This window comes from Panicum virgatum, chromosome 7K, assembly GCF_016808335.1.
Source record: "Panicum virgatum strain AP13 chromosome 7K, P.virgatum_v5, whole genome shotgun sequence".
Taxonomy (NCBI): Eukaryota; Viridiplantae; Streptophyta; class Magnoliopsida; order Poales; family Poaceae; genus Panicum; species Panicum virgatum.
This window is the reverse complement of record NC_053142.1, coordinates 33,334,708-33,347,767: the sequence shown is the minus strand read 5'-3', so window position 1 is coordinate 33,347,767 and position 13,060 is coordinate 33,334,708. Positions and strand designations below refer to the sequence as shown.

The window sequence follows — 13,060 nt, the reverse complement described above, 5'->3', positions numbered from 1 at the left end:
GTGGGCAGTGGACGGCGGCGGGGGCGAGAGAAGGCGGCGGCAGGGGCGAGAGAAGTCGGCGGCGGTGGTGGACGGACAGTATGGTGGCGAGATTGGTTAGCGTGGCGGTGGTACGGTGGAGGGCGGCGGCGGAGGCGGCGGAGGCCGCCGGAGCCGGGGGAGGTGGTCGACGGTGGGGGCGGACGGGGCGCTCGGATCAAATCGCAGAGAGCGATGAATAGATGCCCCCGGCTGGGCCGGGCCCCATCGATCGCCCCGTGGCCGTAGAAGGCCACCTTGTTTTGACCTCGCACGACATGACATGAGTGGCCACGACCACCACCACGCGCGCAACAGCAGCCAGCGGGACGAGCGAGCTGAGCGAGCCAATGGAGATCAGGAGATGCCACCGCTGCCCTGCCCCTACCTCACCCGGCCCGGGTGCGGCGGCTCGCTGGGTGGCGCCTGGAAATCGAAACCCAGCGCGTGGTGCCTTCGCCGGCCGGGCCCCGGCCGGCCTCGATCGCCCCCGTCGCGCGCCGCGCCTGCTTTTCGCCGATGCGACGTCGCGGCGCATCGTGCGCGGGGAGGAGGAGGGGGAGGAGAAGAAGCAGCTGCCGGGGACGATGGTGGGGGCCGCGCCTGGCTGGTGGCCGCCGGGGTGCAGGGAAGTGGAGCCAGTGGAGACCAGACCCGGCCGGCCGCCCGCGCGCGGCCGGCCTCCACGTGTCGTCGTGTCGACCGGGCCGCCGGCTCGGACGCCGCGTGCTCCGCGGTCCGCGATCGCGTCCTTTCGCGGCCGGTCTTTTTGCAGAACGGGCGGGGAGCCGCAATGATCAATGGCGGCCGCGAAGCACGATCGACGTTCCTGGGCAACGCGGCGCACGGTTTCTTTGTTTTCTTTCTTCTCCGTGTTCCGCGACGGGCGCAAATAAAACATGTTGTCAACGTGTCTGTTGCAACTAATGGTTGAGAACGGCTGCACAGTTATACTGTGCCGAGATGAGAAACGGAAATCGTGGGGATAGATGTCACCTCACATTCTCATCTCGATGGTCGAGTGAAGCCTCCAGGTCCAGGGGCTGCTGCTCCTGATTCTTGGAGTGCTCGGCCGGGCCAGGAACTGTAGCCCGGACCAATGGCCAGTGTCGGTACCCTGTAGCAGGGATACCCACTCTTACTGCAGTAAGGCAGGACCCGCGTAGTTGTCCATAGCTGCGTGGGAAAGGCGGAGTAGCCAGGCCCCACAGGTCAGGCTCTTCCCTCACTAGGCCAACGGCCCCGGACCCGCTCCCCGCCTGGGGAAGGGTCCGAAGACGCCACGTATCCCTAAAGAAGGGAAGCTCCGTGCTGACCGCCGAGGCCCGGACCCCCATAGGGGTCCGGGACCTCCTGCGCCCGTCCGGACTACCCTCACCCTGTAGGGGTCCGGAACCGCCACGTGTCCCGAGAACGCGGGATCGTGCGCGAGTCTTCCGCAGGGGGACTCGCCCACCCACCGCATTTAATGTGGTGGACAAGGCGTGCTCTGTCGCCGCGGTACGTGAGACAGCCTTTGTCAGGCCTCGCTGAGCACCGCGTATTACCAAGAAGCACAGTGCAGCCGCCTGTGCCGCACCCGCGCAGAGCCCGCCTGCAGCATTAAATGGATACGACAGCACGGCACTTTTCCATCATGCCGCCTACGCCGCAAGCTACACCACCCGCTTAAGCAATGTGACGGGCGGTGCCACTAGCTACGACAGGCCCGACCTGACAAGACGACGCTAGGACATGATGGACGAAGGGCTCCGGGAGCAGGCAAGGGAATCCAAGAGAGAGATCTCCTTTGCCTGCGACGCCATAATGTATGAACAGTACGTTAGTTTATACTGCATCGTTGGACCCACCTGTCGGGGATCCAACGGCTGTGTACGCGCCCCCTTGAGATATAAAAGGGAGGCGCTCGCTGTGCACGAGACAGATCCAGACAGATCCAGACAGACTCAAGCTCTCGCACCTTCTCACTCTCGTGGGAAGACAATACAACACACAGTGGACGTAGGGTATTACGCTCCGGCGGCCCGAACCACTCTAAATCCTGCTGTGTTCCTCGTGTTCTTGAGTGAGATCGATCTAAGACTAGCTACCCCCTGAGTACACACCCTCTGGGCTAGGGCGGGTGACTTCCGCTACCCGGCCGTGGTTTGCAGCACCACGACAGCCAGCCGACAGCTCAACGCACAAACAGTGCCATGCACTGCACGGCGCGCACTGACACGTCGTCGCTCCCCTCCCTGCTCTGCTCCCAGGTCGTCGTCCAGAGGACCTGAACCAAAAGCAGGCGTCCGAGCTAAGCCATGGCTCCCTACACGACACGAGCAGTAGGTTCCCTTCCGACCCCGTCCGTCCCACAAGGCCCGCAAAGGCGCGGCGCTTACCCGACGGGGACATCATGCCGCCGCGCCCATGATTGCAGGGAAAATTCCGCTCTTTTTCCGTCACCAAATCAGACCGTGATGCGCCCATGATCGCCGCCGATCACCGACGGGGAGGAGGAGGAGCCAACGGCCGGGGCCCGGGCCGGCTCCGGCGATTCGTCGGTTCATCCATTCTCCGGAGGATCATGCCGCGGTGGCGCCGCTCGCTTTTCTGGTCAGAAGGGTACAAGCCCGGGGATCGCCGCGGGGAGCTGTTTTGGCCTGTTCGCCGGCCGCTTCTCGCCTTGTGCTGAGACCCTCCGGCCTGCCTGCCGGTCGTCCATCATGCGGAGTAGCAATCATGTACCAAGAAGCGCGTGCCTGAGTCTGACCACGGAAACCTTTCCGGCAGCGCGCACATTTTTTACACGTTGGACGGAGCAGTCCTAATGCATTGCATTTCAAACTTTTCAAATACTTGGATTTTTATAACTTTTAAATACTTGTTGTTCTGTATACACACACATTTTTTTAGACGGAACCGACAGGGAGAGTTGCCTGTCATATTAATAAGAAGAGGAAAAATCAAAAGAGTTCAACAATGTATAAAAGTTAGCAAAAAAAAAGCATATACACAGCTTTTAAAGTAGCATGTGTCTAGTATAAGAAAAGAAACTTTGCCGCGATTGGTCTGAAGCTCATATCCCACGGGCAGCTGAGCCCTGCAGGTTGGTCGTTGCTCGAACCCTAGTTTGCACATTTCTGGTGATATGGCTGGTCGGGGCTCCAATCCTAATTTCCACGATACCATACCATCCTATCAACTCGTGCAGTCGCACGGGCTAATTAAAATTAGGGATAAGTCTATTTTACAACCTCGAACTAGTCAAGAAGTCTGTTTTTCAACCTCATACTACGAAACCGGGTAACCTAGGCCCTCGAACTGGCAAAACCGTCCGAATCACCCCTTGAGCACTGTAGCAAGCTGTTTTGAGGGCGGTTTTGCTACAGTAACATTTTCGAATTTCTGGAATTTCACACCTCTCTCAATTAAATAAGAAAGAAAGCATAGTTAATATTGTCTAAAAATTATGATATTTTTTTGGGAGGTAGATAAAAAGGCAAGGAATTTATTTTGGCTAGATGTGATACATTAAACATAATGAAATTTGAATTATAAAATTTTAAAAATTGGTAGAATTCAAAATTTCTTGAATTTTTGGGTTAGCTAAACCTTTGATAAAAATGAAATAAAAATATGATAATTCATAATTTTTTATTTAGTTTAATAAGGTATTTTTATTGGCCCAAGTTTTTATGAAAGTTTTTTAATTCCTTCGCAATGCTCAATTTTGAATCAAATTTGATTCCTCAAATTTTAATTTATGAATTTTCTATAGAATTTGGGCCAATAAAAAGTACCTAACTAAACTAAATAAAAAATATGAATTATCATATTTTTAATTCATTTTTATCATAGGTTTAGCTGACCTAAAAATTCAAGGAATTTTGAATTCTACCTATTTTAAAAATTTTATAATTCAAATTATTTTATGTCTATTGTAGCACATCTAGCCAAAATAGATTTCTTGTCTTTTGATCTACCTCCCAAAAAAATATCATGATTTTTAGATAATATTAACTATGCTGTCTTTATTATTTAATTGAGAGAGGTGTGAAATTCCAGAAATTCGGAAAATTTATGGTAGCAAAACCGCCTTTGGCTGAGTCAGGGTTGTTTTTCAAACGGTTTCGTTAGTTGGAGGTGTAGGATGTCCGGTTTCGTAGTTCAAGGGCCAAAATCGGACTATCGTGATAGTTCATGGTTGAAAACAGACTTTTCCCTTAAAATTAACATAAAAATAAAATTTATAGCTAATAATTATAATTATCTATCTCATTATCTCTTTCATCTATTAAATATTCTAACACATACTCTAAACCACATATTTATCATTATCTAGTTGCAATAGATTTTATTTTCTCCATGTGTCTTTGATATGTATTCAATTAAATCATTTGTTTGTGAATTGGTATTATTTTTTCTTCCATCATACATGAATACATGGTAACACATATCATGGGTAGTATTTTTATATAAATAATAACATAAATACTATATTAATAATGATAGAAATAGTAATTTAGAATTTTTATATTTGGTGTACTTTAATAATTTTTTACAATTATATAATTTAGATTTAGATTTATTTTAACTTTTAATACCAATATAATTGGATACTTTATATGCAAATTTAGGGGAGGTTATTTCCATTATTTTTATAATGGCATGGGTGGTAAATTATACGGAGATTAGGAGTTTACTTTATATTTTTTATAATGGAAGTTAGATACACATTTAGGGGGTTCCTTTAGTCTATTTTCATTATGGCAGAGGTGGATAATTTGTTAGGAAAGATAATATATCTAATGACTATTATAATTAGAGTTACCAATTTGATGTGCGGATGTTTCTGTTTTTTCTGAGAATTTTTAGAATTTCTCTATTTTTTAGAGTATCTACCTAGAATTCTAGGTGATTTCACGTGAGGCTTCAAAATGAGCCTCCAATTAGTAATAGTATTGTTACGAAGGATAACAGATCAAATGACTTTTATGACTAGGGTTGTTATATTGATGGCCGATTGTTTTTTATTTTTGTGAGCATTTCTAGAATTTTTCTATTTTTAGAGTGTCTACCTAGGATTCCAAGTGATTTCACGTGAGGCTTCAAAAGGAGCCTCCAGTTAGTAATAGTATTGTTAGGAAAGATAACAAATCAAATGACTATTATGATTAGAGTTGTTATATTGATTGCCGAATTTTTCTGATTTTCGTGAGAATTTTTAGGATTTCTCTATTTTTTAAAGTGTTCACTTATAATTCTATGTGGCTTATGTGAGGCATCAAAATGACCCTCCAATTAATAACAGTAAGACGGTGGTATGGAGGTATTTTACCCATCAACCTTCTTACATACGTAACTTAGTGCAACATGGGCAAGACTACACATTTGTGATTTGTCATTGGAATCATCTACATTTTGCACTGTTTGGTATAGGCGTCCACTGTAGCAGCACGTGACGTCGGAATCTAATGCCTAGTGATATTTGCCGGGGGGAAGACCAAAGATCAGAGCGGGGGCTTTTCAGCAGCTGGGGAGTCAGGGTCACTCTGAAGCTCAGATTTCCGACTCCGTATGGCTCACTCACCTCCCTCTGCCCCTGCATCATCTATTCTGCAAAGATCTCTCTACGCACGCCGGCGCGGCGACAAGGCTGCTGCCACCGCCGTCTTTTGGCGGAGCACGCAACGAATCCGGGGCCACCCTGGTCCGATCTCCGCCGCGTAGGGGAAGCTCCTAGGCCCTGCACCGTCTGTGGCCTAGCACGCGCCGGCAGGCCGCCGCCAAAATCTAGCGAGGATACAAGCATAGTTCCTGCCGAATCGAGCTTGCGGTGGTCGTCCATGGCTGACCTGTGCGTGTCAACCTGTCCGTAGGAACGCAGCACACGGACACAGTTGGTTGGTTTATTCGCGCCCACAAACCCCTATCGCGGCTGATTGGCATCCGCTGATCAGCGGAGAAAAGGAAAGATGGCCGAACGCTAGCTGCAGGTCGATCACCCAAGAACACCACACGTCTCGATCTTCTTCATCTCGACCGAAAATTCCCCGTCGGCGTCACTGTCCTGTCCTGGCCCCCCCTCTGCTCCTGAAAACGCGAGAAGTAAACGCGTCCCACCGGATGGCGCGACGACTTTTGAATTTGATGGATCAGCTGCTGAGCACACACAACTACTACTACTCTACTAATAGTCTGTCTAACACGACGCGATCCACAGCTCCTTTTTCTTCGGCGCGCGAAATTTCCAGTCAGAAAACACTTGTTTTTCAGTTGCCACTGAGCCGAGCCAGGGCCGTACCGGCAAATCTGGAGGCCCTGTGCGAAACTATGAACTGGGCTCTAGTGGCCTAGTAATAACTACTATAAAAATAACATATATGTTATAATATAGTGCATGTAAACAAAATATTTCAAGAATTATCATACCTATTCACTAGTATTTGGTGCAATGCCCTGATCAAGTGTCTGATTAAGAGGAGAAGAAACTTGTGGTTCTTTTCTAATAAATCTTTCCATTGCCCCTTTTTGAGATTGAATTAGTTCATCTACCCTTTGTTTCTTTTGACGCTTTTGATAACCAGATGGATATTTCTAGAAGACATGGCTAATAATAGAAACAACAAAATTAATAGATGCATTTGGAACTAGTAATTAAAAAAGCAACATTGGGTCATAGATGTTGGGCGGAACCTAGTGCAGACGTGCAGGCCTGCAGACGAGAGATGTCTGGCCGTCTGGGCGCAGGGCGCCAGGCCACGCGATGGCAGAGCGCCGAGCGGGACGCCTAGGCGCAAGGCGCTGCGTCGCTCAATGCCTGCGACATCGCCTGGGCGGAACCTGATGGCTGGTGCAGACGTCGCGACAGGCCTGTGTCGCCACTCGCGTCGATCCCCGGCGAGCGGTGACGGCGGGGAAGCGGAAAGGACCGAGCGGCGTGCAGATGGGATCGACGTTTTCTCTTCTGTGATATATTTGGGGCACAGTTTGTTTTCTATTAGGCCAATTTACAACTAAAATAAAGCCTACTATATAACTATACTTGGTATACACATTATATTTTTGAGGCCCTTTAAATTTGGGGGCCCTGTGCGGTCGCACGGGCCCGCACGGGCCCAAAAACGGGCCTGAGCCGAGCCCTCTGTGGTTCAGGTTCAGGTTCAGTTACCTGCAGAACTGGAACAGGCAGGCCACCAGCAGAGCGGTCTGACGACCAGTGACCACCACCACCAGCAGTCCGCGGCGCCCACTGACGATTAAACAATGGCGGATCTCATCCACCGATACGTTTCCACGAGCAGGCAGTGTGGCGTGCGCGCGTATCTTTCTACGCAGCAGGGCGGGGCATACGGTGACGACGCAGCACTATGAGGGCGTCGGTGTGGACCTCCAAATTTTTCCGGCGATGACGGGGTAGGCCCGGCCGCACTAGGGGGCGAGGCGAGGCGAGCTACCTGCCGCGCCGGCTCCCCTTTCGGCGGCGTTCAGAAGTGGTACGTGCGCGTAGTGTGGAGGAGGGGGGCCTTGCCGGGCAGCAGCCCAATCACATGCCTGCTTCCTCCTATAAATAACGCGCCCCGGCTGACCAACTCGCCATTGCCCTGCGCAGCGGATCGGAGCTCGCCGCAGCCACCGTACCTACCACACGGCCGGATTTGACTCGTGTCGGGCGGAGGAAGCAAGATGGATGTGGAGAGCCGCGCGGCGGCGCCGGAGGCGGAGGACGTCACCGTCGACTGGCGCGGCCAGCCGTGCCGCGCGCACCGGCACGGCGGCATGCGCGCCGCCATCTTCGTCCTAGGTACGCGCCCGTGCCCGTGCCCGCGCATTGCCAGGCGGAGATCGATGAAGCGGCTAGCGGGCGAGCGGCTGACCAAGCTAGGATGTGTGCGTGCTTCTTGCAGGGATCCAGGCGTTCGAGATCATGGCGATCGCGGCGGTGGGGAACAACCTCATCACGTACGTGTTCGGGGAGATGCACTTCCCGCTGCCGCAGGCGGCCAACGTGGTGACCAACTTCGTCGGCACCATCTTCCTGCTCGCCCTCCTCGGCGGCTTCCTCTCCGACTCCTACCTCGGCTGCTTCTGGACCATCCTCACCTTCGGCTTCGTCGAGCTCTCGGTGCGTTCTCAATCTCGTCGCGTCCTGCTGCTACCAGCATAGTAGCCCTTCTAGCTGGTTTCACTTTCACCCAACAAGCCGGTAGTTAGTTCAAGCTGACGAGGAAAGATAGACAATTAATCTACTCCTAAAAAGGTCAACGCGGTCGTGCTCCTCAAGCCGTAGTAGTTAGTGGTTTGGCAAGAACAGGATGGAAAAATGTAGCAGCCCAATCCAAATGGTTTTCCCTTATGTTGTTGTCTTGTTGACCGTTGTTTTCACCCAAAAAAAAAGGCGAGGTAGATCGATAAACATGCATGGGTGGAGCTGGAAAGGCGCCAATCACCATTCATGGTCATGGACCAGCAGAGATTTGGTTCCCGGTTTCCAAAAGCTCCCGGGACCGGGTTGAATTCAACGCACAAACAGCATGGCCGCCGGGCTCGCTCGTACGCGCGCGGCCGGCCACCACCAACACCAAGCAAAGCTTGTCGAGGAACTCGAGATAGGGGTAGTAGTACACGTGCAAACGGGAACGAACTTGTTGGTGGTGACTCGAAAGCAACATCGCCAAATGAAGGTGGCAAACTGCTTTTGCAAATAAAACAAAAGATTTTTTTGGATCACCTAGCGAATTAGCAATCTATAGAACGAAGATTTTTTTTGTTTTGTTTTGAATATGTGATGATGGTCTGTCTGATGGACGACGATCTGCTATGTTTTCACCAGGGCTTCATCCTGCTGTCGCTGCAAGCGCACCTGCCGCAGCTGAAGCCGCCGCCGTGCAGCATGGTGGCGTCCGCGGGCGGCGGCTGCGAGAAGGCCCGGGGCTTCAAGGCCACCGTCTTCTTCCTCGCGCTCTACCTGGTGGCGCTCGGCAGCGGCTGCCTCAAGCCCAACATGATCGCGCACGGCGCCGACCAGTTCGACGCCGCCGCGCCGGGCGGCGCCGGGAGGCTCTCCACCTACTTCAACTCGGCCTACTTCAGCTTCTGCGCCGGCGAGCTCGTCGCCCTCACGGCGCTGGTCTGGGTGCAGACGCACTCCGGGATGGACGTCGGCTTCGGCATCTCCGCGGCCGCCATGGCCGCCGGGCTCCTCAGCCTCGTCTCCGGCGCCGCCTTGTACCGGAACAAGCCCCCGCGGGGCAGCATCTTCACCCCCATTGCAAGAGTAAGCTGCTGCTCTGAAATTCTGAACTGATGATACCACGCCGACTCCATTAATTCTTTTTTTTTTCCCAGCACGGCAACCAGTCTCTCTAATTGAGGATTACTAAAATGCTAGAAAACTCTGCATGAATCCTCCTGACAAGCATGATGCATTAGTCTGTCTTGCTTTTGTCGCGCAGCATGGACCGTTGTGCTAGTGGCTAGTTCATGTGTCTTGAACATGTCATTTGTGCTAACCAAGATGTGCATTTAAGAAAGTTCCAAGATACTGCAGCTCGCAAGACCTTTTGTCTGATCATTGCTACGATCACATTTTAAATCTGTAGCTTGGGTACTTGAGGATCAGATTATATTAGATCAATGTAAGAAATAGCGGGCTAAGATATTTAGCGGAAGTCCTTCCAAAAAACTAAAAGAGCTATAGCGAAAGACATAGCGGGAGCTAAATCATTTAGCGGAATGATAATATAATCAATAATTATATACAAAATTAGAAGCATCATTGGTCTAACACTCTAAAATAGACTCAACATGTTTTCTAATTGCCCAACTGTGCTCATGCTGCTTTATCTATGGTTCACCCTAGTTATATTGATTTTTTATTTCTTTTGACAACATCTTTAGCGGCCATAGCGGACATTTATTAACACTAAATACTGTAAAATCCCCTTTAGCGGACATAGCGGATAAATGCCTAAAAAGCTAATAGCGGTCTATAGCGGACTATTACTGGACTATTTTGTACATTGTATTAGATACACTTGAGATAGTAGGTAGATGATTCTCTGTCACCATTCAGTCAGAACGCCCCTCTGCAAGTGATATTCTGCAGCTCGGCGATTGGCCGTTTGGGATCCATTGATAGGAAGCAACCTGCATAGTTTTGGGTCGATGGATCAGATCCAGTAAGATATATATCATCAACTGACAGGCTATCGGCAAGAGGTGTTTGCAAAGTAGTTTAAACGGCTCTAATGATTTGTGTACTGTTAAGCTGTCAGTTCTGCGCCGCTGTGGTTTGGACGGCAACGATAACGATAGAACTGACTGCAGATTGTTTAAGCTATCACATGATGAATATCTTCACTTCAACATTCAGTGACGTGTTCAGGGTGACAAACGTTGTTTATGCAAGAAACAGAAACAAATTAAACATATTACTGAATTTTCCTGTTGATGTTGATTAACTTTATTTTTAAGTTCATTTATGCAAAATAAAATCTTTAAAGTTCATACACACTGTTGTTTGTTTGAACAAAATTTGCATAAAAAAATCATATCACAAAAAGTTGTAAGATTTACCTTAGCGTTTTCAGATTCAGAGTTCCTGAAATAGCTGCTTAACCGTGCAAAATTCTTCAGGTTTTCGTTGCCGCCTACAGCAAGAGGAAGCAAGTGTGCCCATCCAGATCCAATTCTGTCAATGCCGGAGGAGCTTGCGAGCCGGCACGCCTCGCCGGCAACTTCCGCCACAACAACAAGTTCAGGTCAGCATCTTATTAGTACTAATTCACTCTTGATGCAGAAAGCACGCATACTGCTCCGAGTTGTGATCTCTCTCTAACAGGGAAAAAAATTGTCATTTTTTTGCAGGTTCCTGGACAAAGCATGCATCCGGGTAGCGCAGCAGGGGCCCAACACGAAGCCGGAGAGCCCGTGGCGGCTGTGCACGGTGGCGGAGGTGCAGCAGGCCAAGACGCTCCTCGCCGTGACGCCCATCTTCGCGTGCACCATCGTCTTCAACACCGTGCTGGCGCAGCTGCAGACCTTCTCGGTGCAGCAGGGGAGCGCCATGGACACCTCGCTCCTGCCGGGCTCCTCCTTCCACATCCCGCCGGCGTCGCTGCAGGGCATCCCCTACGCCATGATGCTGGCGCTCGTCCCGGCCTACGAGCTCCTCCTCGTGCCGCTCATGAAGCGCGCCACGGGCACGCGGTCCGGGATCACCCCGCTCCAGCGCATCGGCGTCGGCCTCGGCACCGTCGCCTTCTCCATGGTCGCCGCGGCGGACGTCGAGCGCAGGCGCCGCGGCGCCGCCGCGGGGGGCCACCGGATGTCCGTCCTCTGGGTCGTGCCGCAGTTCCTCGTCTTCGGCGTGTCGGAGATGTTCACCGCCGTGGGGCTCATCGAGTTCTTCTACACGCAGGCGTGCGCCGGCATGCAGGCCTTCCTCACGGCGCTCACCTACTGCTCCTACGCGTTCGGCTTCTACCTCAGCTCCGTGCTCGTCTCGCTGGTGAACCGGGTCACGGCCAGGCACGGCGTCGGCGGCTGGCTCGGCGACAACGACCTAAACAAGGACCGGCTGGACCTGTTCTACTGGATGCTCGCCGCGCTCAGCGTGCTCAACTTCTTCTGCTTCCTGCTGTGCGCGAGGTGGTACAACGCCGGCGTGGATGGCTCTGATGCGGCTGCTGCCTCCGGTCAGGTGGCAGCAGAGGGTGTTGATGGCAAGGAGATCATCTGAACAACTCAAGAGCTAGCACTGAAACTGTATATCCGTATAGATGTATGTATAGAACTACAGAAGCCTAAGAAATAGTCACCAGAAACTGAGCACTAGGACAAAATCAGGGCTCTCATTAAAGTACAATACGCTAGTTCTGCAGTGAATCATATAGCTTCAGGCAACTTTATCAGGTGACTTCATTGTATGTGTAGTAAAAAACGAAATTCAGGCCGGACAACGGTAACATGGTTATTAGAAAATGAGGAACTGATACAGATTCCAGACTTGCAACGAATACTTTCATGAAAGTATCGAGGCCCAAGAAGGGTAGGGGTTGAATTGGGACTTTTTCAAATTTCTAGAAAGTCCTTAATCTATACTAGTATTGCCCAATCTATAAATTTGAAATCTAATGACTAGAGCACACTAGCAAATGATCCTTAGGTAGGAAAACACACTAACATGCTCATTTTACCTAGGGAAGACCACACTAGCAACAACAAGTCCTAAACAAAGATTCACACTACCATGCAAATTGTCCTAGTCAAACTACAAGCAAACAAGAGCAAGAGCAAGAACACAAGAATTTAATTGCTCGAAGTAAATGCAAAGGACACGAGACAACCAGATTTTTTCCCCGTGGTATCAAGGAGTTGACGCCCCCTAATCCACGTTGGAGCACCCACACAAAGGTATCACTCCCTTGCTTCACCAAGGAGCAAGTGATCACTAAGAATGCTCCTTCTCCATCTCCGGAATGGCGAGCTTCACACCGTGTACAAATTTATCTTCTTGGGGCTCCCACCGTGTACAAACTTATCTTCTTGGGGCTCCCACAAACTCCAAGAGCTCACCAAGAACCTTCCGATCACCAAGACCGTCTAGGTGCCGTCAAACACCAAGAGTAACAAGCTCCTAAGACTTCATTTGATCTACACTCAGTTGGCCCTAGCTCAAGCACACTTGCTACACTTGCAAAGGTTGAATTCTTCAAGTGTTGAACACTATCAAACTCTAGATCATCACTCTTTTGCTCAATGCACCCTCTCTTCTTCTCAAGGGTGGCCTCAGGTATTCAATGCGTCAAAGACAGCATAAATGAGCCAGGGGGTGCCCTTATATAGAGTGGAGAGGGTCACATAGCCGTTGGAAGTTCACTGTAGAAAAATCGTGACCATCGGAAGAACCGACGGGTTAGAAAGTGAAGGCGTCGGTTCAACCGGTCTCTCTGTGTCCAAATAGTAGCCGTTGGGGGTTCTAACACAGTATCCAGGCTTGCGTCATTGCACCGGTGCATGCTCCGAAGAGTCATCGGTTCAACCGGTGCTGAAGAGG

At 50.5% G+C, this 13,060-nt stretch overlaps 1 protein-coding gene across 1 annotated transcript; it reads left to right on the top strand.

Annotated features, from left to right (window-relative positions):
• The first annotated feature begins 7,538 nt into the window (after nt 1-7,538).
• Nucleotides 7,539-12,020, top strand: LOC120641076 (protein NRT1/ PTR FAMILY 4.3-like). The gene is made up of 5 exons (XM_039917034.1): nt 7,539-7,804; nt 7,908-8,125; nt 8,834-9,277; nt 10,639-10,763; nt 10,870-12,020. The coding sequence occupies exons 1-5, from the start codon at nt 7,687-7,689 to the stop codon at nt 11,741-11,743; spliced, it is 1,779 nt and encodes a 592-aa protein (XP_039772968.1). The 5' UTR covers nt 7,539-7,686; the 3' UTR covers nt 11,744-12,020.
• Nucleotides 12,021-13,060: the final 1,040 nt, after the last annotated feature.